The sequence below is a fragment of the Terrapene carolina genome, unplaced genomic scaffold (assembly GCF_002925995.2).
Source record: "Terrapene carolina triunguis isolate 2854851 unplaced genomic scaffold, T_m_triunguis-2.0 Scaffold42, whole genome shotgun sequence".
Classification (NCBI taxonomy): Eukaryota; Metazoa; Chordata; order Testudines; family Emydidae; genus Terrapene; species Terrapene triunguis.
In genome coordinates this window covers 63,230,342-63,257,231 of record NW_020664393.1, presented here as the reverse complement: position 1 = coordinate 63,257,231, position 26,890 = coordinate 63,230,342, and the positions used below count along the sequence as shown (strand labels likewise).

The 26,890-nt window shown below is 42.1% G+C and overlaps 1 protein-coding gene across 1 annotated transcript; it reads right to left on the bottom strand.

The window, feature by feature from the left end:
• Positions 1-7,841: 7,841 nt before the first annotated feature.
• Positions 7,842-8,360, bottom strand: MSGN1 (mesogenin 1). Its single transcript, XM_024198641.2, has one exon. The coding sequence runs from the start codon at positions 8,358-8,360 to the stop codon at positions 7,842-7,844; it is 519 nt and encodes a 172-aa protein (XP_024054409.1).
• Positions 8,361-26,890: the final 18,530 nt, after the last annotated feature.

Below are 26,890 nucleotides of genomic sequence, written 5' to 3'. Positions count from 1 at the left end.
AAGGTCAGTCTCTCATACATATAAATAAAAGATCACAGTTCAAGTAGTAGCATATTTTCCCTGCTGTCTGGGGATAGGCAATGGGTCCTTCCTCCTGCGATGTAGTAATAAATTGAGAAATCACTCTCCACTGATGACAGAAATGGACTGACCAGCCTCCTCATCTATATGAGCAGTGTGCTGCCCAACCTGCCCAGTGCAGTCTAATTATAACATTAATAAACTATTTACAAAGAGTAAAAAATAATTAGCTGAAAGTAGGAAAATCCCACCCATGATTCTGGTTCGTGGGACACAGGAAAAAGTACTTGGTCAATCCAAAAACCTACCTTGGCCCTTTTCAGTAGCTCCTTCAGAACTCAGAAAACAGCAGTCATTTAAAATAGCTACAAGCTAAGAGCAATTTAGGGCAGTATCTATTGACCACCAGTCCAGTGGTTTTTTAATCTTTTGGTGCCAAATATTGGTCTCCTTGAAGTTTGTGGCAAAATTTCCATTGGCCTCAGTGAGACCAGGATTTAGCCCTTGGGAATTAGTATCAGTACAAACCTCGATCAATTACATTTTTGATATCTTTCGTCAGGTAGCACACTGACTTTCCCCTCTCCCATCCCAGCTCCTTCCCTTCCTTTTCTTCTGCAAAGGAGAGTCCAACAGCAGACTGTCTTAATCGTTGGCATGCAAATTATTTTACTTGCTGTTTGTTTTTTCATTGAACTTTCTCATCTCTCTGCAGCTACAGTGTGTGCATAGGTCATGTTTTTTTTCCTCTTCAACTCAGTACAAGTTTTGAAAGAGAGAGAACATGCCTTATAAAATAATAACACCTAGGCCAAGTGTGCAATAACTGATACTTGGTTCATCCTGTCGGGGGGTATAAGGAAGATGATCAGAACATTGAAAAAGGGGAACCACTGTTATGGCTATTTCTTCCCTTTGCCTGGTGATTTTAAAATATTTCTATCTCCATTACTGGTTTGAAACATTAAAGTCTCCAAAAGATGATCTAATGTTCTCTTCTGTCCTGTCCTGGGAGTTTCTGTGTGATAAGTAATAGAGTCCCAGGAGCAACAGAGCTGTTGTACGCTGATAGACTCTTCTTAGTTCCCAGGCAGAGGGTCTCGTGACATAGCCCTGCAAGGAACATGAGCCAGCTAGGAAGGCTGGGGTGGAGAACAAGTCTGCCAGAGGAACACATCAACTGGGAGAGGACTAGGAACCCTGCACCAAGCGTTGTGAACCAGCTTGGAAGGCTGGGTCGGAGTTCTTATGTTTCTTTGTGAATTTTGTTAATAAACCCACACCCCAAGAAGAGTTATCTGACACACCTGTATTGAATTTATAGGAGAGCCCAAGAGGGGGAACTGAGGCAGCAGTCAGACCAGACATATGGTTTTGCTACACTCTAAGTGCTGTATAAACATTAAGGGTTTGATCATTTCTGGCTTTGCCCTGCACACTAAGTCCAGGCTCTGACTCATGTTTGAGCCCAAGCCCTTCTGTTCACACACAAATCAGTCTGACTCAGGTCCACAAGCCTCAGCACCCAGGTCTTAGAGCCCTGCTAAGGGGGTGGGTCAGAGCCTATGTGCCCCGGGTCCAAGCCCTGTCATTTTGCAGCATGGACGCCAGTCAGGCCATAGACCCATCAGAAGGTCTGCGTAGCACAGTATAGCTGCATTAGCACGGCTTTGAGACCCAGGTTTTCAATGCAGTGTGAACACAACCACAGGCTTGGAATTACTGAGTCCAGAAGCCCAGGTCCCCAGACCCAGGCTTGGTGTGCAGTGTAGGGTATGTCTACACTGCAATGTAAGCCCACGGTTAGTAAAACTCAAGTTAGCAGCCCCTGGGTTTGTTAACCTAGGGTTTGAGGGTCTGCTCTCATTTGTAACCCGAGGTTAGGAATTGTTGAACCATGGTCCCAACTTGGGGCTGTAGTGTCTTCACTGCATTATATGAGCCTGAGTCCAACCACCCATATCCCAGACTTCCTTGTGCCCATCCAAAATGTGGCCACTCTAGCCTTTATTCATGGTGCAGTGTGGGAAAACTTGACTGTATACCAAACTTCACTGTCCAGGGGACAAAAAGTTGGCCCATGGGATTGTGGGATACTTTTGGTGGACTTCCAGAGCATAAGTCCAGTGGGGCTGCATCTCTACTGGTTAGCAATAAGGCTTGAACCCTGGGTCTCTCATACCTTGACTCAGGCTTGGACCCTCCACCCCCATGAGATACTGAGACCCCCCACATCCCAGCCCCGGGTTAGCATGATTTCTCTGTAGATGGATGGGGGTTTAGGCTTAAGCCTGAGTTCAAACACTGGGCTTACATTGCAGTGTAGGTGTACCCTTAGGGTATGTCTACACATCAAACAAACACCCACGGCTGTCTTGTGTCAGCTGACTTGGGCTTGTGCTGTAAAATTGCTGTGTAGATATTTGGGTTTGGCCTGGAACTAGGGTGACCAGATGTCCCAATTTTATAGGTACAGTCCCGATTTTGGGGTCTTTTTCTTATATAAGCTCCTATTACCCTCCACCCCTTGTCCTTATTTTTCACACTTGCTGTCCTACCTGGAACCCAGCTCTGGGACCCTCCCTTCTTAAAGAGTCCCAGAGCTTGAGCTCTAGCCCAAGCTGAACTTCTACACAGCAAATTTTAGTCCCACAGCCTGAGCCCCGCAAGCCCAAGGCAGCTGACCTGGACCAGCCACAGCCATGTCACAGGTCTTTTATTCCAGTGTAGATGGAGACACTTTAGAGACACTGACAGGGATCAGGGCACCTAAGTCTTGGGTTTAGGTGCTTAAGTTCCATGTTTGGCTCCACTGTGATCCATAAAACTCCCACCAAAACCTGCAGGCATCTAAATTTACTCAGCACCTGAGTTTGGTTTCAGAGTAAAAGATCCCTAGGCACCTATGATCCTGCCTCAGGGCATGCACACTGCTGCCTCACTTTAGGCATCCAGATGCCAATGACATGCCTAAGCCCCAGAGTGACTCATGAACCAGCTGTGGGGCCTCAGTGAGCAGGTGGGCTCAGAACGTGCCTAGCACAGCAGGTCCCATTGGGGCAGTAATCACCTTGTAACTTTCAGTGTGGTGCTTAGAGCAGTCACCTGGGACGTGGAAAACCCAGGTTCAAGTCTGCCTTTGGTCTCTTTTTTTGGCCCAATTATTGTTTAAGTATTTATGCATGGAGGAAGAGTTAGCAGGAGAGAGAGTATGATTCTGTAGTCCAATGGTTAGAGCACCCACCTGGTAGTGGGGATGCCATGGGTTCAATCTTTCTGCTCTCATCACTCTTTCATTAGTTATCCAGTGTGCAAGTGCTTCAAGAAGCGAGACTGAGGGACCCTGAAATAAAAATATCCCAGAGCTCAGTGGTTAGAGTGCTCTCCTAAAATGTGGGGAAACCCCTGTTCAAATCCTTTCCTCCCCCTCTGACAGAGAGAGGGGGACTTGAACCTTGCTCTCCTCTAGCCCAGGTGAATGCCCTAACCACTGGGCTTAAAATCATACAATGGGCAGCTCCTCTTCCTTCTTCCCTTCCCTCCTCTCCTCTCCTCCTCAAAAGGGCTTAGCCGCCTAACTGCAGGTGTCAGGTTTCTGTTTGTGGTGTGCTAAAGTGACATAGGCATCTCCCTGAAACCTGGCTGTAGGTACCGATCTCTGAGAGAGGGGTGTGTGCTAAGCATCTCCCCATAGGTGCTGACTCCATGGGTGCTCCAGGGCTGGAGCATCCACAGAAATGTTTTTGCGGATGATTAGCACCCACTGGCAGCCTAGCTCCTCCCCCCCGCACCTCCTGTTCACTGGCAGCCCCGTTAGGCACCAAGATGCTCAGCATTACTGTGCCTAAGTCTAAGATCCCACCCTTCGGCTATGTCCACACTTAGAGCTGTGATTCCCACCTGGTAGAAGCATACTGGGGCTAGGTCTCAGCAAACTACCTTGCTAAAAATAGTAGTCCGGAAGTAGTGAGTGGCAGCATGGACACCCAAGTATGTACCCACGGGGTCCGAACAGTTTTGCACTTGGGGCAGCTAAACTGTACTGCTGCCCAAGCTACCGCAGTGACACTTCTATTTTTGATGTGCTAGCTCGGAGCGGGCAAACTTTTTGGCTTGAGGGCCACATCAGGTTTCGTAAATTGTATGGAGGGCCGGTTAGGGGAGGGGGTTGTGGCCCGGCCCCCACCTCCTATCTGCCCCCTGGGACTCCTGCCCCATCCAAACCCCCCTGTTCCCTGACGGCCCCTCTGGGACCCCTGCCCCATCCACACACACCCGCTCCCTGTCCCCTGACTGCCCCCGGACTCCCGCTGCCCCATCCAACCCCTCCTCTCATTCCTGACGGCCGCCCCGGGACCCCTGCCCCATCCAACCGCCCCTTCTCCCTGTTCCCTGACTGCCCCCAGAACCCCTGCCCTGACTGCTCCCTGTCGCCCTATCCAACTCCCCCTCCTTCCTGACTGCCCCCCAGGACCCCTGCCCCCATTCAACCCCGTTTCCTCCCCGACCACCATCCACACCCCTGCCCCCTGACCACCACCCCGAACTCCCCTGCTCTCTATCCAACCCCCCCGCTCCCTGCCCCCTTACCACGCTGCCTGGAGCACTGGTGGCTGGCAGCGCTACAGCCATGCCGCCTGTCTGGAGCCGGGCCAAGCCGCCGCCACCACCACGCAGCTCACAGACCAGGTCAGGCCCAGCTCTGCAGCTGCGCTGCCCCAGGAGCTCACAGCCCTGCTGCCCAGAGCATTGCGCCGGCGGCGGAGCGAGCGAGCTGAGGCTGCGGACGAGGGGGAGAGGAGCTGGGGGGCGAGCCTCCCGGGCCAGGAGCTCGGGGGCCAGGTAGGACGGTCCCACAGGCCGGATGTGGCCCACGGGCCGTAGTTTGCCCACCTCTGTGCTAGCTCAATGAAAGTTAGCACAAGTATGTCTATGCAAGCTGGGAAGCGCACCCCCCCCACCTCCAAGTGTAGACATAGTCGAAGTGACTTACCCTGGGTCCCACAAGAAGTCTATGGCAGCGCCAGGAATTGGAGCCAGATAGCCTGAGCTCCAGTGCAGTGCCTTAGACCTGCTCTTTCTCACTGAGAAGGAGCATTCCCAGCCTGACACCTTGGCTCCTATGTAGGGTCTGGTCAAAAACGGGTCCTTGTGCAACTCTCAATGCTGCCACTGGCACTAGTCACCCCATATTGGGCTTGAAGGATAGGCAGCAAGTGGGCCCAGGGTTCTGCTCCCATTTCATACCAGCAGAGGTGGCCCTGTGGGGTGTAGGGACATTAGGCTGCAGCATTCTCTGGAGCTGTGGGAGGCACTGAGTCTCAGACATTCACAACCCCTGCAGGCATTCCTCCTGGGGCAGTGCTTCTCCACACAGCCCCCACTGGTATGGTGCTACGTAACAACATCGCTTAAAAGTCCCCTATGAAACAGCTAAGTAGTAGTATCTGCATTTAACATATAGGGAAACTGAGGCCCAGAGGCTAAATGACCTGACCAAGGTCACACACTGAGTCTGGCAGAGCTAGCAATAAGAGCCAGTGCTCTTGCCTGCTATTCTGCAGCTCTAATCACAGGGCCCTCCTTATCTCCGGTAACACTGGTTTTACTGATTATTTTAGTTTGTGGGGGATTAAAGAACTAGGCATGAATCAAAAATCATAGTACAGACTGTATCTAGTCTCACTTTTAGGGTTTGTCAGGAACCGGCAATCTCTGTACCTGCTACATCCTGGACACTGTACAGCAGTTGTGCAAATTTATATGCAGGAATTTTCTATGGTTAGTGAAGTATATAGTTTCTGTGTGATATGTGCCTATGTTCTGCCTTGATAATCTAATAGGTCTTTATTTGTGCTGTGATTACTCCTCTCTCAGGATGCAACTGAGATCACTCAGCTTGTTTCACTGAACACACAAGTTGGATTGGAAATCTAAGCTGAGTTAAAACAGATTTGGAGCCTATGGAGTACTTTTAAATGTGGCTTGTTATTGAAATCAGAGACATACTCTATTTCCTGCACAGTACTGAACTCAGATATATATTTCAGCCACTATATGAATGACATACTGAACATATAGATATGCACGGACCATGCTAAAATAACATTGTGTCAGATCAAGCCTAGCCTTGGCAAAACACATTCCAGGGACAGATTTATCCCTCCACCCCACTGCCCCCAAACAACCAAATGTCTCAGAATAGGTAAAGAGAAAAGAAAGAGCTGGGAAACATACAGTAAAGTAATAATCCTTTAGTGCTCACGTTTAACATATCATGTACCCCCAACAACACAACACATGCATCCAACATAGTGACACTCATCTATTCACCCTCCCCATGCACACAATATGCTAGACATCCCTATATTCTATATAGAATAATGGTGCAGCCCTGGTTATGTCTTATAGCCCAGGACAGAGAAAGGGTTAACCCACTTTGTTCTGCTCCACAGAGCTCAGACCTGCATTGCAGCAGTGCACCAGTTCTTCTCCTCTTTCTGTCCTCTCTGCATATTGCTGGCCTCCGAGTGCAGAGCAAGGTCTTTCTAAATGAATTTGGAGGAAAATAGATAACGCAAACTTTTCTTTTCACTGTTTAATATGATGTAGCCTGTGTTGCATCTATCACTGAAAGTCAAAGTAACTTAAGATTTAAACTGTTTCCTGGTTATAGAGGAAGGAAAACTAACTGTTCTTGACTGCGGGAAACTGCTGATCTTTTGACATGGAGACCTTACAGTTACCCTAGGTTTCAAAAGCACCTGAAGTGTGAACCTTGCACAATTCTGTAACTTGAAGTGATTCACTGAGATTAAATGTTTAGATTCTGGTCAGTTGAGTTGTGGGAAGAGGGAGGGAGAGAAAGAGGAGGGTGTGATCTAATCTAGCCCTCTGATAAAAGGCCCACAGAATTTAATACAAATTTAACCAATGAGGTTCTATGTACCGTAAATATGTTTCTATAGAAATTATTAAAACAAATAGAATTTAAGAGAGAATATCTTCATAGCATTTTAAAAATTCTATAGAATTTAATATCCCTGCTGTGAAAACTTGTAGGCTAAGTTTGACAATTCTATAAAAGGTTATTTTCTATTAGATTCTATATGGATCTAAGAATCAGTCATTATTGGAATATGCTTTTCTGTCAGAGATACAATACAAGATATTGAGTATGAAGCAATGATATTTTTATTTGTTTTCAAAGACATTCTTAATATTACTTGTTTCTTCATTTTAGATACATAATTCTAGAAATGTGGATAAATAGCCTGATTTATCAGCAATACCTGAACTAAATATACATGCTCTTCCAAATCCTAATATTAAAGTGCCTACAGACCATTATGCTTAGTATTTTTGTATTAATTTTTACATCTTTTAAGAATTCACTTTAAACCCATTGATCTTTTTTTTTTTTTAAGTGAGTAGATTGATTATTTGGCCAAATAATCAGTCCTTATTAAACAGAAGATTGGTCAGAATTGTGGTGAGTAAATCCTAGCAGAATCTATTTGCCTTGCTCACTATTGAATCAGACTGATTTTAATATATTTTTGAAGCTCATTAAAAAAACCCAACCCAACAACCCATAACTCAAGTAATGTACAAGTATAAACATCCCCTTCGACTTAGAGCATTCTGAGATATGTACAGCAGCTACCCATCCATCCCTATTCCTTTTGTTCTGTCTTCATTTGCTCAAGACACTCTGGATTTTTTAAAGGAAGAACTAGCTCAAAGTTCCATTCGATATTTTTAAAGATTCTTTAGGAGGGATCCAGTGGCAGGTTTGTCAGGCGGTAGGGGGAGGGTGTCTATGCCCGTTTGACATTGTTCAGCAGGTCTGTGAGTTCACTGATGTACTTGATGGTGTATTTCAGTGTCTGTATTTTGGTGAGAGGCTGGCCTCTTTGGCTGTAGACAGGAGGTAGGTAATTGCGCAAGGTGTGTAAAGCATCAGCCAGGGTCCTCATCCTGAGCTTCTCTCTCTCACTGGCTTTCCTTCTGCGCTGGGCTGACATCCTGGCCTTGGTACCTTTCTGAGCCTTGACCTGTCCAGCATTCGGTAAGTATGTGGAAGGAAAATCCATCAAGCTGTATCCAATCAGGCTGCCGCTGCTGCTGCTGTTGTAGGGCATCTCAATCACAGCTGGGCAAGGGGAAGAAGAATACGATTCAAAGGAAGGAGATGGAGATAAGCTGTGAGGGGATGAGATCTGGTTCAGCTCATAGGCTCCTGCATTACTCTTCCAGTCCCAGGAAGACAGAAAGGCAGAATGGTCAGTGCCCAAACCATCTTCCATATTCGGCAAAGTCTCATGCAATTTATCCATCCAGGAAGAGCAGTTGTGAGAAGCAATTCCCTTAGCTAACAAGCAATGGCTGAAGTCTTTATGCAGGGAGACCCTTTTATGACAGGAGGGTGGGGGGGGAGAAGTGACAAAGTGGGAAAGAGGGTTTTGTGAGGGGAGTTCAAAGGAGGTCCCAAGTGCTAAGATGGAAAATGAACTCCTGAAGTGTTATTTTCTTCTCACCGATAATTATCTACCTTCAGCTAAAATACCTTTAAACTAACAGGCAACAGTGAGAAGGAAAAAAGATTATCTTCTTGTAACTAACCAATTAAGACTCCACATCTACATTTAACATTGCAGTGGGGAATAATTATTAAAAGAGGCAAAGGAAAAAACAAAACACAGCAACAGCTTTATTTGATTTTATTAACATGATATCTAAACAAAGATTAGGGGCTAATTTAGCTACAACTAATCAAGAAAGAGATCTTGGAGTCATCATGGATAGTTCTCTGAAGACGTCCACGCAGTGTGCAGCGGCAGTCAAAAAAGCAAACAGGATGTTAGGAATCATTAAAAAGGGGATAGAGAATAAGACGGAGAATATCTTATTGCCCTTATATAAATCCATGGTACGCCCACATCTTGAATACTGTGTACAGATGTGGTCGCCCCTTCTCAAAAAAGATATACTGGCATTAGAAAAGGTGAAAAGAAGGGCATCTAAAATGATTAGGGGTTTGGAACGGGTCCCATATGAGGAGAGATTAAAGAGAGTAGGACTTTTCAGCTTGGAAAAGAGGAGACTAAGGGGGGATATGATAGAGATATATAAAATCATGAGTGGTGTGGAGAAATTGAATAAGGAAAAGTTATTTACTTGGTCCCATAGTATAAGAACTAGGGGCCACCAAATGAAATTAATGGGCAGCAGGTTGAAAACAAATAAAAGGAAGTTCTTCACACAGCACACAGTCAGCTTGTGGAACTCCTTGCCTGATGAGGTTGTGAAGTCTAGAACTATAACAGGGTTTAAAAGAGAACTAGATAAATTCATGGAGGTTAAGTCCATTAATGGCTATTAGCCAGGATGGGTAAGGAATGTTGTTCCTAGCATCTGTTTGTCAGAGGGTGGAGATGGATGGCAGGAGAGAGATCACTTGATCATTACCTGTTAAGTTCACTCCCTCTGGGGCACCTGGTATTGGCCACTGTCGGTAGACAGCATACTGGGCTGGATGGACCTTTGGTCTGACCCAGTATGGCCATTCTTATGTTCTTATGCTGTGAAGTGATCACTTGGCTAGAAAAAATTAGCATCTAAAACCACGTAGCATTATTTTCTGTGTAGTTATTTGAAGTCAATATATTATAACTGCGATGAATTTGGCCCACACTCTCCGCTGGAGCGATATTCACTCATAATCTGTGTTGTAGACATAAATCAGAAAAATGGTTTGCTTAGTTTTCTGTTTACACTTATAGCTTTACAGATTTCCCTTGACATTTGGTTATAACTTCTCTTTGAAGCTCTTTGTTTTTATTAGTAGAACAAGAAGCATAAAGGCTTATTCCTTGCAGCCTGCACATTCATTTACCATCATAAATTGTCCAACTCAAACCAAAAAGAATCTGTAACTGTAAACAAAGTTGAAGTATTATAAGTGAAAAATTACAAATACAGATGTATTTTTTTTTAAATAGTGTATGAGCTCTATGCCCAGACAGTAAACCTTTACGTAGAGGTTTTTAACTGAAAGTCATAAGTATAGCAAACATACATAAAACAAAACTAAAAGCTATTTATGTAAGATGCTGTACTTCTAGAAATCCATCCCTTGTATTAGGAGGGAGGCAACTTTCATATATTCACAGAAAGACTCTCTCTGCATCCACTGCAGTCACTGATAAAACACCCAGTGAATTCAGTAGTGCAGCATTAGATCCATATCCTTTAAATGGGCGACCGGGAATGGATCACCTATTCTGTTCACTCCCTCTGAAGCACCTGGCATTGGCCACTGTCAGAAGACAGGATACTGGGCTAGATGGACCTTTGGTCTGACCTAATATGGCTATTTTTATGTTCTTAAATTAATAATACTCAATTCACATATAGCATTTTTCATCTGTAAATCTCAAAGCACTTTAAAAAGAGGGTAATCATAATTTACCCTTTTACAGAGGGGGAGACAGAGGAGGTACCTTGCCCAAGATCATCTAGTAAGTCAGTAGCAGAGGTTGGAATATAACCTAGGCTTTTGACTCCACTGCCCACTGACTCATGCGGCCTCCAGTCACAACATTAGTTAGTAATGAAGGTGTCACAGAAAGAGCGAGAAACATAGAAGAGAGGAAATTTGGAGTCAGGAGGGAGGAAAAGCAAGAGGCTCCCTTTGAGGACCAAATTGTGCCCTTGCAGGTCCAAATGCAACTCTTATTGAAGTCAGTAGAAATCCTCAATCTATATGTGAAGGCAAAACTTCATCCTTAATTTGTAAGCTGGAAAATGATACCAAATTCCATGAAATTCTGCAAGTTTTTCCTGAATCCTGTAAATGAGGCTTTTGTGGGGGGCAACATCCATTCTGAAAAAGAGGGAGGAGAGATGCCCAAGAATTTTATGCAGCCAGTGAATATTAAAAATTGATGGGGACATTCCATTTTTCTATGGTTATGACACTTGCACGGGGTTAATTAAGAAAACTTATTTGTGTTCAGTTAGCATCCGAGCCAATGTTCACTGAAATCAATAGACTCCCATTAACTTCAGTGGACTTTGGATCAATAAGTTGTGTACAGGCCTTTATACCATCAGTTCATGGGAGACTTGATATTGATATTAGAGTGTTCTTGTGCATGAGGTAAATGAGTGAGAACCACAAAGCAAAGGTGAACAGTTCTGGCACTTTGAGTGGAGGCTTGTTTAACAATATTGAGCAACAGAGTATGTAATGTGCTAGGAATTCCACTACCACACCACACCTCATGCAGGATTTTTTCCAGATTTTACGCTGAGTGAGCCCATTGCCATGCTGTATGCTGGTTTATTTCCTCATTAAGCAAAGTCAGTTGACTTAACATATTATGCAACTACCTGTGGACATTAAAAACCAAATGATACCAACTGAGGGACATTTTCTGTGATTTCACCTAGTTGCATGCGTGCAACTGATAACATGAAAAAGACCAAGAAAGAAAGTGCTAAGCTACCATAAATAGGTGACCATTTTTGTCCTCATTAAAACCTCTCTCACACCTCTTTTTTTCTCTCTTCGTATGTTCCCTGGTGACCGTCTCTCTTTCAAATTTTACTTTCTTCCATTTTATTTTTCATTTTTCTATCAGAGTACTTTTTCCATAGTGTCTCTCAACACAAGAACTAAAGTGGGTCAAAAACAGAGGAATGTTTTTGAGGGGAAAAAACTGAGAGTGGGGAGTGCTGGGTCAAGGAAGTTTCCAAAAAAACTTAAATTGCTCTTACCACTAATATTTGATTTGGGGTCAAATTTTTGAATCCTGAAAGTGAAATCGAAATTAGACTCAATGATTTCACCCATTCTTACGGTCTCCTTATTTTAAAGTGGTTGAAACCATCAACAACAAATGCATCAGCAGTGTGCACAAGTATGTATGCATGTTCACAGTTCATTTTTACTGAGCAATATCATGTAAAAACAGCAGATACAAACAGGAAGGTTCCATAGCTATAAATTTTGGCTGCATATGAACAGCTTTATCTAGTATACTATGTACATAAAATTGGAAGGGATTCAGACAAGATATTTATGGGGGGGTGGTAGGAAAACGCAGATTATCCCATATCTGCCTGCTATGGGGTTTCTTATACATTCCTCTGAAGCATTTGGTGCTGGCCACGGTCAGACAGGATACTGGACTAAGTGAACCACTGGTCTAATCCATTATGGTGACTCCTATGTTCAGACAAATCTACAAAAGAGGGGAAAAAAGGTAACGGGCCAGATTTTGCGATGTGCCCTCTCACTGTGCACACAATTTTGTGGCACAAAATGGGAGGTGAAGATGAGCCCCAAGGACCTGATCCAAAGCCTCTTAAAGTAAATGGAAAGATTTACATGGTCTACAGTGGATTTTAGGTTAGGCCCTAAGCCTCAATGTGCAAGCACTGGAATCACAAATAGATGGTCGCTATCAAACTAATTTGTATTACAATCCATAACAGGAATAATTTGTTGATACTTGCTGAACACTTCATGATGTTGTTTTGACACTAGTAAAAATTAGATTATTTAAAATGTGCTACTGGGAGGAAAGCTTTTACAAATAGCCTTCATTCTCCAACTAGGTACTGGATTTATTTTTCTGTACAAGATAAAATATTTGATACTCTTTCCCCTGCAAGTCACAGTAGAAAATCAGAAAACAGAGAAATTCAGTTATTATGGGAAGTACATTCCCATAGCTTTCCTTTAAGATACGTAAAATTCATACATTTCCACAATGTAATAATATTAAAAGTTATTGAGTTATGAGTCTAATATCATAGAAACACTCACTGACACTTAAATGATAAGGCATTTTCTGCTTGACTGATCATTTTGTTTTTTGTTTCAGTAATTTATTCAGCAGTATAAAAGCTAACATTGCAATCTTCATCTTCTTTAAAATGAGAGGTTTCTTGGTCAGATTTCTGACCTATAAGAGAAGGGGAGGGAGGAAGGAAGAAAAGTAGGAAATTATTATTAAGCTTGTTTCTGTATGAATCATTGCAGACAAGAGTCTTTTTCTCAAATAACCGGAGAAGGCACTAGAATAGAATATAAGATTTATCTTATAATATCCACCCAAATTGTGTAAAGAAGCCCTCACACCCATGAATATGGAAAATTTTTATTAATGCAAATTTATCTTTTGGGAAAATTTACTATGAGAAATAAATATATCCAGTAGTGTACTTCTGGCAAGTTTGGGGAAATGTGTAGGCAGAATAAACATAATAGTAAGAAGGAGTACAAAAGGAGAGAAAAAGTGTTGCAATTCAGGAAAAATATAGCATGATCAGATTTTAAATGAATTAATGTAGGCAAATGTGTTTCAGTAGCAAAAAGAGAAAGAAGCATTTTATTCTTTTAATATCTAATTTTATTTACAATCGGGACAAAATTCCAGTGAGACCTCCTTTGTTTATTCCAAAAAGATGGCGGATACATTATTATCAATTACAATGGGACCTTGGCCTCCAGGAGCTGAGAACTATATAAATATATAACAAAGAAACAGTCCCTGCCCCATGCTGCTTACACAATCATATTTCGTTTTGCCTTTCAGATAACAATTCCCCAAATGTTAACTGATTAATACCTCTTATCCAGCAATTGTGAGTTTTTTAGTTCCTGTTTTACAGAGGTTAAACATAGGCACAGACCAGTTAATTACCTGAATTTCAAAAATGCTGAGTGAGCATTCACAGCCCCCATTGACCTCAGTAGGAGTTCAGCACTTCTGAAAATTAGAACCATAGATTTCTTGCCCTGGGTCACACTCAAAATACCGCAGATTCCCAATTTTCAGTTTCACTTTAACCAATACACTATGCTTCCTCCCATGCTTGTCAGTTATTTGGCTACTGGGTTTTTCAAACAGCAAGGACTTTTGCAGTATTCTTGCTCATGATATAAGCCATGATCTCATTTCATATAAATAAGAATGTTCTTAAGAGGACAATGTTTTAAATAATATTGATGAATAGCAAATTACAATTCACTCAAAAAGAAAACTGAAAGTCTTTAAGACAAGACGACAAAAAGGTGGGTGGGAATGACAGTGGATGCAACTCTGTGAAATGCCGAGAGTCCTCAGCTCCTATGAAGTCAATGAGAGTTGTGTGCACACATGTGAGGTTAGAACTGGGACAATAACTATTATTTTCATCATTAGCAGAACATTTATGAACAGTTGGGGATGGGATTTTCAAAAACACTCCAAGTGCTGGCCTAACTCTGCTTTAATTAAAGTCAACTGGAGTTTTACTATTTTTAGCACTTATGAAAATATGATCCTTAAACTTCAGACACTTCAATGTTCTTAAGACACATTTTAAAAAAAAAACTAACTAGGACCCCGATCCTACAAGGGAATCATGCAGGCAGATACCATTGACTTCTGTTGGACTCCGTATGGTCACAAAAGTCACCCACACAGTTCTCTTTGCAGGATCAGGGCCTATAGCTTGACTTTAAAACCTCAGATGTGAGTATTTGATCCTCCAAAAAGTGGCAATCCCAACTGACTGAAAAGTGACAGCAGCTCCCCAATTCATTAAAACAACTGATCTCTAAGCAACTGGCTTCCTAGATGAAAAGACTTACGTGTGGAATTTACACCTACCCACCTTTTAAGTACGGATTTTATTACTTAGTGTTTTTCAACTGATATTTGGGAATGTCTTTTTAATACCCCTGTTAACAGAAGTTGAAAGGAGAATAGTCTATGTGGTTGGTCTTTAATGTCTGCTGGTCATTCCAATCAGAGGGAAAGGGCAAAGGGGAAAAAATAGCCTATGCTGGCTTATTTTGCTCAGAAAATGGAAGACAACAGATGTTATCAAAATAATAGAGACCTATTCAATCAGGAGAATTTCAGTGTCCAGTTCTACAGCCCCATTATTTCAGCGGTTTTTCAGACACCTGCAGTGATGTTTCAGAGGGGTAGCCGTGTTAGTCTGTATCAGCAAAAACAACGAGGAGTCTTTGTGGCACTTTAGAGACTAACAAATTTATTTGGGCATAAGCTTTCGTGGCTAAAACCCACTTCATCAGATGCATGGAGTGGAACATTGTTAATAACTTTTGTTATTGGGTTCAGATAGCACTTATTACTACGGCTATGATTTTGTCATGGAAATTTTTAGTATATTTCATGGCAGAGGTACAGGACAAAGAACAATAAGCCACTTGAAGGTCACCAAATATTGTAGTTTTCTCTACATTAACATACACAGGAGTATAGTGTGGGGGGGTGCTGAAAGGTGAGGTCTGGGCGTAGGGGTTGGAGAGTCAGCCTACACTGCAGCAAACGGCTCCTGTCCTGCAGGGCTAGACCCAGCTCCCCACTCCAGGCATTGTGACCAGGTGCACAAGATCACAGCACCACTGAGGTAACCTCATGTCTGGCTTGTCTGCCCCCTTCTCTCCCCCCACCCCCATAGATGGAGACAGGGGGCAGACAGGCCAAACCTGAGTGGCGCTGCAACATCGTGTACCAGGTTGCAACACCATTCGGTTTGGGGGCCTAATCAAATGTGTTTTTAAAACCACTTCCAAGATTTCATGGACTTTATTCAAATTCATGATTTCCGTGACCTCTGTGACAAAATCGTAGCCCTACTTATTACTTATTTAAATTGTGGTAGTGTCTACAGACCCCTACCAGGGACCACGGCCCAGTTGTGATAAGGCATTGTACTAACAAGTAAAGCATGTTTTTCGTCCATTAAAACAGCACACAGTGCCTTGCATTCTGAATGGACAGTTTTCCAGAGTGATGACAATTGTCATCAGGATATTCAGAACCTCTTTACAGAGCTCACAAAACCAGCTCCAGCAGCTGAAGAAAATCAAATTAAAAACAAAGATCTATGCTTATTTCAAGTCAATTAGTATATTCTTTAAATGCTACTCAGTAGTGACCTGAAGTAGTATGAACAGGGGTGCTAACCAGTTATTCAGGCCAAATTTCAGCACATACTGTTCCATTTTGCCTGCTTAAATTCCCTCTTCAGTTTCAACTGGAAAATATCATCTTTACTTCCTCTCCTAAAACTGTTGTGTAGCATTGGTGTGTGCTGCTAGACAGTGGCCATATTTCATCCCAGAAGTGGCTCCATTTTAGTGCTGGATGAAATGATCCTCGGGGACATAGCTGGCATATCAATTTAATTGTTATAAAACTATTGATATTCTATGAAAAAGGGCAACATACAAATTTGAGATCATAAACACTAACAATAATTAGCCTTCATATAGTTTGCATGTTCAAAGAACTTTGCAAATATCAGGGCCCAAATTCAATATAGTACTTAAGCACAGACTAAGGTCCAATTTTTTAAGCAAAGCACTTAAGCACATGCTAAAGTCACATTAACTTCAACTGCAACCATTTCTTAGCTCTTTTTATCTGCTATGGAAATTAAGCATATGCCTAAAGTGAAGCACATGTCCTTACGTGCCTTGCTGAATTGAGGCCTAACAAATTAAACATGGCACACCATTGTGAAATAGACAGGTGTGCAAGTATTATCCCCCTCTTACAGGTAGGTAAACTGAGACAAAGTCAAGTGACTTGCTCAAGGCTACACAGTAAGTCGATAGCCGAGCTGGATCTAAAGCCCACATCTCCTGATTTCTGGTCCAAAGTTCTAACTAGAGAATGCTGCCTTTGCACACCGTATCATTGGGCTCTTCCATTTTCCATCTATGTTAAAATCAATACAAAGTCCAGGAAATGTTATGTTGTGAAGAACAGTGCCAAGTAATCACTAGGAAGGAATGCCTTGCCTAATGAGGCCACTATACAAGTTGGGTACTTGTGCTCAAATTGTTTTCAGTATCTTACTCCTAGGGTTGTCACTTATGTTTTTCATCCTGACAATTTGTATTGTCATGGCAAAATTCGTCAGATTTTTTTCTTCAACCTAGAAAAGATGTGCATCAACTTTTTAATAATCACATGCTAGTCAATTTTTGATTTTTTTAAGCTTTTAACCTTCTTCAGGTCTCATACCCATGAGCTGTACAATTTCAATATTTTTTTTCAGGTTTCCCACCATAGCTCTGATGATTCAGGACTCCAGTATTTTTCCTGCCACTTCTTAATGCCTGAATTGGTTCTTAAGTTAGAGCTCCCTGTGTTTGAGTGATAGGAGGCACAGTTCCTTGGGGACTGGATTTTCTCTGGCTGAAATCCTGGTCCCATTCAAGTCAATGATAAAACTCCCTATTTACTATCTTATCCTTACCTTCATCTTGTCTCCTCTGCCTCCTCCCCCTATTACTATCTTCCTCTTTCCCTGATTATCCCTCTCCTCTTGTACTCATTATCTCATCTCTCCTTCCCATCCTCTCATCTCCTGTAGGTTTCCCCATTAAATTCATCTTCTCTTTTCTTCATCCTTCTGGATGTTCCAAGTAGAACATGCTTTTTAACCCTCACAAATCACACATTCATACCACATGCCAGTTCACCTGCACCACTGACTGAATAGCTCTCTGCCACCTCCACAGAAAGATACAGTCACTTACTGTGGAGAGGAAGCATTTGATCACCACCTGGGACAGGATTTGTTTTGTTCTTTCCCTTAGCTGCAACACATGGGAAATCCCCAAAGTATAGGTTGGAGAATTAGTAGGTCTATAGATTTAGGGTGGGGTTCAGCTGAGGTTCTCCACTCCATTATTGATCCTGCATAAGCTAGTGTTGCTTGGAGAAGACTCTGCTAGAATATGTTAAACTATTTTCACTTCCATTGTTTAAAACAAATGAGAGAATAGAAAGGCCAACCTACCAGAAAAAATGCTGAACAGAACAGTGAGTGAAGCACATCAATCTGTCGCCTCAAAGGAAGTGACAATAAAATGGAGACTTGCAATGAAGAAAGGCCTGTAATCAAATTCAGTCCTGCTGTTCACTTCTGTGAGCCAATTATAGTGTGGGCCACTAATTTCACCCTCAGTAATGGGCACACACCCTTACCAGGAAACATGGGCTCTATTCCTACCTCTGCCACTGACCTGCTGCACGATGGTGGGCAAGTCACTTCACTTCTTTGTGCTTCCATTTCTCCTCCCTTCCTTTTATCTGTATTGTCTATTTGGATTGTAACCTCTTCAAGGCAGGGACCATCTCTTACTAGGTATTTCTATGGAGCTCAGCACAATGGGTCCTTGCTCACATTTGGGGCCTCTAGGTGCTAATGTAATACAAATAATAATTTGATAGAATATAGACACAAACAGCAAGGAGTTAAATCTAATCCTCTAGGATGCTATGACAATATTCCTTTAAAACTACCCAAGTCCCCTACAGAAACAATTTACAAAAGTACATATTGGCAAGTAGGACAGAAACAAACAGGACCATAGGGAATTTTGAATTTCCCTAACATTGACCTGCTCTGTTAGGCTCTGATACACATTCAATTTAAGACTCTTGATTGAGATCTGGTGCTCACTGAAGGGCTGAAATTGAAACAACACAGACAGATATCTATCTTTTGGAGATGAAAATGTACCAGTAACTGAATTTTCTAGGAAGTGCTACTAGAACTTAATTCTCCTAAAAGCTTCCAGGACCATTTAATGGAGAAAACAGAAGAGGGGCCTATACAATACATATTAAATATATATGTTAAAATGTAAATATATTATCAAAAAGTAATTTAGCACTTGTATAAACCCTTTCTATCTTAAAAGAACTTGTCAAACAATAACTAATAATTTTAACACCCCTTTAAAGTACCTAAATATTATGGGAGGCAGTGTGGGCCCACTGATAGGGCAAGTGACTGGAAGTCAGGAGACCTGTGGTCTGTTCTTAGCTCTGGCACTGACCAGTTACCGAGAAACAGAGAGGTGAAGTATTTTGCCCTATCCATAGAATGATGCTTACCTTCCTTTGAGATGAAAAGCACCATAAAGAAAATATTAATTACCCCCTTTGTACAGATAGTGAAACTGAGGCAGCGACATTGAGTGACTTAACCAAGGCTACAAAGGGAATCAACGTCAAGCCCAGGATTAGATGAGTTCCTTGAACTCAGTTCTCTGATCAGCCATTTTGACAAAAAGGTGAAGATATCTTCTATTGTATTAAATAAGAGAGAAAATATTTGTGGTTCAACTAATTAGCTGCAATCTAGACAAGTTCCCAGTCAATGTTTTGGGTTTATAGTTCAAAAGAACTGTTCATAGACTCATAGACTCATAGACTTTAAGGTCAGAAGGGACCATTATGATCATCTAGTCTGACCTCCCGCATGATGCAGGCCACAAAAGCTGACCCACCCACTCCTGGAATAATTCTCTCCCTTGACTCAGCTGTTGAAGTCCCCAAATCATGATTTAAAGACTTCAAGTCGCAGAGAATCCTCCAGCCAGCGACCCCTGCCCCATGCTGCGGAGGAAGGCGAAAAACCTCCAGGGCCTCTGCCAATCTATCCTGGAGGAAAATTCCTTCCCAACCCCAAATATGGCAATCATCTGAACCCCGAGCATGCGGGCAAGATTCTCCAGCCAGACCCTCCGGAAAATGTTCTCTGTAGTAACTTTTAATATCCCTTTTAATAGTTATTGACCTATTGACTAAAATCACGTTATCCCATCAAACCATCCCCTCCATAAACTTATCAAGCTTAATCTTAAAGCCAGAGAGGTCTTTCGCCCCCACTGTTTCCCTTGGAAGGCTGTTCCAAAACTTCACCCCTCTGATGGTTAGAAACCTTCGTCTAATTTCAAGCCTAAACGTCCCGGCGGCCAGTTTATATCCATTTGTTCTCGTGGAATTTTAATTTAAAAAAATCACTTACAAGCTTTAGGTGACAAGCTTCATTTTACCTGTTCGCAGTCCTGGGGCGGATAAGCTCCCTGTTTTCGTTTCTGTCTCTTTCAAGGCTTTGCCTTTCAGCCGAGAATACTAAAACAGTGACCACACACCCCTACTCCCCAAAGTGGATTGTATTGTAAGATATAAAAACAATATAATTCAAACTACAGATAAATGAGTCTAATCTTGACATCAGGAGACATTGGCTCAAGCCTGTATTTCCCTTAAACCGTTCCAGGAGGATTTTTTTTTCTAGATAAAAATCTAACATCATATATTCAAAATATTTTTGGCCTGTGTTATACACAAGGTCAGACTATGTGATCTAACTATGCTTCCTGACCTTACAAATCTACAAATATATGAATATTCACTTTTGCTGATGTATGTTTTCCAGGATGTTTTTGAAACTAGTTTATCACTTCAAGATTTTCCACCTGGTACAATGTAGTGGGGGAGAGGGGAGGGGAAAAAAAGATCAAAAGGTCTATAAATGTGTCAAACTTTAAAATGCAAATCACCTGCCATAATGTTGCTGAGAACAAATCTTTCATTATCACCTTTCTGTGAAAGGTTCAAATTAGCCTGAATTAGTTGAAAAGAACAAGCAAAAGACAACAAATTTATCTTCTTGTGGGTTTTGTTACCTTTTAGATTTATTTGGCTAATTACACAATACTCTATTACTCAGAATTATTCCACAATGAATTCTTCAGGCAATCTATAAATAAATAGTGATCACATAATGGTGTCATTACAGTTAACGGACAGATATGGCAATGTTGCTTGAAGTGTTGATAATTATAGAAATGGTTTATTTGTAAAGCCAAAGGAATCCTTATAAGCAGGACACTGTAGGCTGAAATAACTCTACCATTCTAAGTCAATATACGACATTGGAAAATTAGACATTTTATATGAACTGTACATGTCAATGATCCTTTAAAAGTTATAATGAGCAAAGTTTAAGGGTTAGGAATTTTTCTAGATGTCAGTCTTACAAACTTCTATCGTCTGTGACAAATAACATTTCTTTAGTATTTAGAGGTATATTCATTTAGAAAGAAAGGTCTTCTGCAAAATTCCATCCTCCCTCATCCCCAGCATCTATGTCACTTCCATGTCCTTCCAACTTACATTTTAGGGCCCAATTCTGCAATGAACTACACATAGCACCTCAGCTCATGTGGCACATATCGTGGGATGGGGATCTTTATTTCCCACTCAGTTTAAAATGTTTAAACTTTAAAGTTTAAAATGCTGAAACACTGTAAATACATTACTACAACAGAAGGAAATCTACATATATTTCAGAATTTTATGGAAGCAAAGATTACTGTAATTTGCATTGCTTAATAAAAATGCCAGTCCTTTCTGAGGCTAGCAAATTAAAAGCTGTTGTGCCAGCAATGCATGAGCTATGGAGCCTTCCCTCTCCAGGTTACCAATTGAAATCCAACCAGGATTTGCAGTGATATGACTGAAAGTGATCTCAACAGACTTCTTATTGCATAGATATCCCTGTCACAAAAATCAGTACTCTAACTGGTGCCGCTGGTAGTCTTAACAGAGAATTCATGGTCATGGATAGAAACTGAATCATCCTAATGCTCTTAGAGCTGGCCTTTTTCGGGTGGGGAAGAGGCACGTTTATGGGAGAATATGGGGAAACCTAGTATGGCTACTTCCAGTACTGTCCATTTTACATATAAACTAGGGCTGTCGATTAATTGCAGTTAACTCACGCGATTAACTAAAAAAAAAATAATCACGATTAATCGCAGTTTTAATCACATTGTTAAACAATAGAATTGAAATTGATTAAATATTTTGGATGGTTTTCCACATTTTCATATATATTGTATTCGATTTTGTAGTTGAAATCAAAGTGTATATTATTTTTTATTACAAATATTTGCACTATAAAAATAATAAACAAAATAGTATTTTTCAGTTCACCTCATACAAGTACTGTAGTGCAATCTCTGTCGTGAAAGTGCTACTTAAAAATGTAGTTTTTTTGTTACATAACTGAACTCAAAAACAAAACGATGCAAAACTTCAGAGCCTACAAGTCCATTCAGTCCTACTTCTTGTTCAGCCAATTCCTAAGACAAACAAGTTTGTTTACATTTACAGGAGATAATGCTGCCTTCTTCTTATTTACAATGTCACCAGAAAGTGAGAACAGGTATTCGCATGTCACTTTTGGAGCCAGCATTGTAAGGTATTTTCATGCCAGATGCGCTAAAGATTCATATGTCCCTTCATGCTTCAGCCAGCATTCCAGAGGATATGCTTCCATGCTGATGACACTTGTTAAAAATAATGTGTTAATTAAATTTGTGACTGAACTCCTCAGGGGAGAATTTTACGGCCCCTGCTCTTTTATACCCTCATTCTGCCATATATTTCATGTTACAGCAGTCTCGGATGATGACCCAGCACATATTGTTCATTTTAAGAACATTTTCACTGCAGATTTGACAAAAATGCAAAGAAGGTACTGTAGTGAGGTGGTGTGGCTCCCCTCCACCCCGGAGAGAGACGAGTCCATCCGGAGGCTGGGGTGGGCAGAGCTAGGGAGCTCTGAGCCTGCCCCTCAGAGGGTCAGGCGGCGACCCGGAAGTATAAAGGCTCGACCTCAGAGCTCACTGGAGGGCCAGATGCATCCAGCCTAGCCCGCGACTGGGAAACCCCCGTGGCCCAAGGTGCCCGCCAGGACTGTCCCGACTTGCCCTGCGCCCGCTACCCAGAGGAGTTGCCGGACCTGCTGCTCGCCCACTACCCAGAGGAACCTATGGTGCTGGACCCCCCAGAGGACACCACCGTGACTCAGGTACCACAAGAGGGGGAGCCAGGAAGTAGCCCTGGGGCAGCCGACCCCAGTCTGGCTGCAGCACTGCCAGAGCCCATGTCAGTGTGTTGCGGCCAGGATCCCCACTGACTCAGCAGCGGGTCTTCTGCCGCTGCTAGGGCCCCGGGCTGGGACGCAGTGGAGTGGGAGGGCCTGCGTCCTCCCTGCCAACCAACTCGTGGGTGGCAGTCTCCCCCTCTCCCAGGCCTTTTAGAGGCTTGGGCCTACTGTTACTGCTCAGCCCTGATTCATTATTGCCCCACCCTGACCTAGGGCCTGGGCACACTGTGGTTTGTACTGTTACTGCTCAGCCCCTGCCTGAGCTCTTGACTTATTATTGCCCCGCCCTGACCTAGGGCTTACTACTGTTTATATTGCTATAGCATTACTGCTCAGCCCCTGCCTGAGGGCCTGAGTCATTGTTGCCCCACCCTGACCTAGGGCTCCGGCATAAATGTACTTATTTCTGCCTCCACAAGGGCCGCCAGGGAAGTCACCTGCGGCCAGACTAATTCCCCAAACCTGAGCTGAGTGTAGTGAGCCAGTGTGGCTCCCTGCCGCCCCAGAGAGGGTTGAGCCCCGGCCAGCCCCTCTACAGCTACCCATATGAGATTTCTAAAGATAGCTACAGCACTTGACCCAGGGTTTAAGAATCTGAAGTGCCTTCCAAAATCTGAGAGGGACAAGGTGTGAAGCATGCTTTCAGCTGTCTTAAAAGAGCAACACTCCCATGCGGAAACTACAGAACCCGAACCACCCAAAAAGAAAATCAACCTTCTGCTGGTGGCATCTGACTCCGAGAATGAAAATGAACATGTGTTGGTCTGCACTGCTTTGGATTGTTATTGAGCAGAACCCATCATCAGCATGGACGCATGTCCCCCGGAATGGTGGTTGAAGCATGAAGGGACATATGAATCTTTAGTGCATGTGTCATGTAAATATCTTGCGATGCTGGCTACAACAGTACCATGAGAACGCTTGGTGTCGCTTTCAGGTGACATTGTAAACAAGTGGGCAGCATTATCTCCTGCAAATGTATACAAACTTGCTTGAATGATTGGCTGAAGAAGAAGTAGAACTGAGTGGACTTGCAGGCTCTAAAATTTTACATTGTTTTATTTTTGAAATGCAGTTATTTTTGTATATAATTCTTCATTTGTAAGTTCAACTTTCATGGTAAAGAGATTGCACTACAGTACTTGTATTAGGTGAATTGAAAAATACTATTTATTTTGTTTTTTACAGTGCAAATACTCAAAATCAAAAATAAATTACACTTTGTATTCTGTGTTGTAATTGAAATCAATATATTTGAAAATGTAGAAAACATCCAAAAGTATTTAAATAAATGGTATTCTATTATTAACAGTGCGATTAATCACGTGATTAATCACAATTAATTTTTTTAATTGCTTGATAGCCCTAATATAAACTAAGTACATGTCTTTGCCTAAGGCTATTAGTCCATTCTGAGCACTTAAAGTACTTTTTCAGGAATGTAATTATCTTTGCTTTTTTATAGGTAGTTATATTAATTTGTATGTAATTTAACCTGAGTTTAAAAGTGCACGTGTAAACATTTGAATCACTACAAAGCAAGAGCAAAGCTGATATATTATGCCCAACATTTATCAAACGCAGGGTTGACTAGCAGGGTGGGTTTTTTTTTATGAGGGATGGGAACACTGGAAATTATTCCCCAGCACTCCTTCATTTGTTGGAACCTGGATTTGTTAACCCTCTGGGGAGGCTGCAAATCCCATTTTTTCCTTGGGCTTTTGAGGAAAGGGTAGGCTGAGGTCTTGAGTGTGGGTGTTGTAGAAATTTATGGTGGTAGCAGTTATTCACATTGTGTGTTTTAAGTCATGGGATAGGCACCCACAGTGCAATATATTTTGTATATAATGGAAGAAAAATAATAGACGATATTCACAAAGTATACAGATAGTTAATGTGAGAGACCTCATGACTTTTTTTAAAAAAGACAAATATTCTATATCAAATAGAATAGTGCAAGGATTTTTTTTAAAAAAGGAAAATAACTATATGCTGGGTGCAAGTTCCTTGTTCTGCTGTGTTATCAGCCCTAAGCATTGGAAATATGAGACCAGCATGCCCACTTAATATGGATTTATCCTTCAGCCTGTCCACATGGAAAGGAGGAATGCCCCTGTTGTATTATTTTAGATGAACGATATGGGCTAAAGATGTTAACATAACCCTGTCACTGTCCAACATTACAACAAGGTTCAGGGTGTGGTATACAGCCTGCTTAGTACCATGTCACAAACACCATTAAAATTATTTTAACCTTTTTATTAAAAGGTACAGATAAGAAAGAAAAACAGAGCATTTGAAATGTAAAGTATTAAATATGGCTTTCATTTTAACTTTCCTTGTTCCCCTTTTTCCTTATCCGGGGAGAGTTTTTAGAAGGAAACACCCCCTGTTTGACACTCTCTTAGATGGTATCAAGGATAGTAATAATTGTCCTTTTGGGGAAAAGAGAGGATGGTCTGGAGCTGTCATTGCTGCTGTTGTTAAAATCCAATCCCATTTCATCCCAGGTGGTACTTGGGATTTAGCTGGAGCTGGTGGAGGTGACAATGTTGTCTGGGTCCCTCTCTCTGGCGTGGACATCTCTCAGGATCAGGAGGAATACGGTCCCAGGAGATGGTGGGGGCGGCAGCCATGATGGTGAAGCTCACGCCAGTTGCCATATTTCTCCTTAAAGGACCAACAAAGGGGACAGTGGCCAGAATAGCCCATCCCCTTATTATTTTGTTCACCAATTAGACCTAGTTTCTGACACACCAATTTTGGTTCACTGATTTCTGGTTCCACATTTTTCTTAGTTATAAGAATGATCTTAAAGTACTCCTCAAGTTATCAGTAAGCCTTTTAGTTTGGACTAATTCAGTCTCTCTAGTATCTTTTCCCATCATTTTTTATCATAGGTTACTGTGACATCTTATCAATTTGTACATATTTTTCAGTTGAGCCCACAATTAGGGTAAATTTGTAGGCCCCAACTTTACAACCTTCCCCTTCCCCCCCCATCCTAGGACTCTACGGTGTCCCTCTGCTAGGGCTCCAGTTTTGGATGTATGGCTAGTTATGTGATTAGGCGGAATGGGCTGCCCTAGTGTTTGGAACTCAGGGCTGCATGGCAGCCCACCACTACTAGCATGAATCCTGTGAGAGCTGTAATGCCAGCATGTACAAGTAGAGTGTGCAGAGATACAGGCTTTTGGACAACAGAAGAAGTTATAAAATTTTCATCTGTAATTTGGCAAATTAAATTGTGAAGCCTGCTCTCCTTATGCACAGTATCTAAAACAGGGTTTTCCTCTCCATATGCCCATCTGTGTATATCCCCAGGGTACTGCATAAGGAAAACACTGTTTGCAAAAGGAAACAGTACACATCACATAAACCATATAGATCACAGGAGATCATCCGTTATATAAAGAAAGGGGTCCTGATCATGCCTGCAGATGCACATGTACAACTCCCATTGACTTCAGCTGTGTGCATGAATCTATGGGATGATCATAAACCAGGTGTTTTCGCATGGCCATTCTTGCACTCAGTATTAAAATGCATGGGGCTTAAAACACAAAATCTCACCTAGAAGCTGTTGTCAAAGCAAATATTTTCCAGTGATAGAAGACAGTAAAATTAAGATCTATCGACTCTACAAATATCTGTGCAGAAGATCTGGAATAAATACTGGGATATGTACACATTAGGATTATTAAATTATATTATAGTAGAACCCAAACTACCAATCAGGACAAGGATTCTATTATGCTAAGTACTATACACATACACACGATGACATGGTATCTGCCCTACATGGACTGATAAAATTGAAGTATGGTCATGGGGAAATATCTGTATTGCTCCTTGTATAGCCAAATTCTCTACTCTCTGTATGGATTTCAAGTGGTGAGCAATATGGAGGTACACATAAAGATATGCAGAAAGGCATAGTTAGAGGAACCTTGTATCTGGATCGCTCTGTGTGAGAGAGACCACTTCACCTACCACTGAAGTAGAGCTTTCCAGCACAGAGAAATACTACATGACAATTTAGGATAGAAAGTGAAGAATGTCTCACCAGCTC

Excerpts from the sequence above, each read along its gene's own strand:
- MSGN1 (XM_024198641.2), bottom strand. The coding sequence starts at position 8,360 with ATGGATAAATTGCATGAGACTTTGCCGAATATGGAAGATGGTTTGGGC.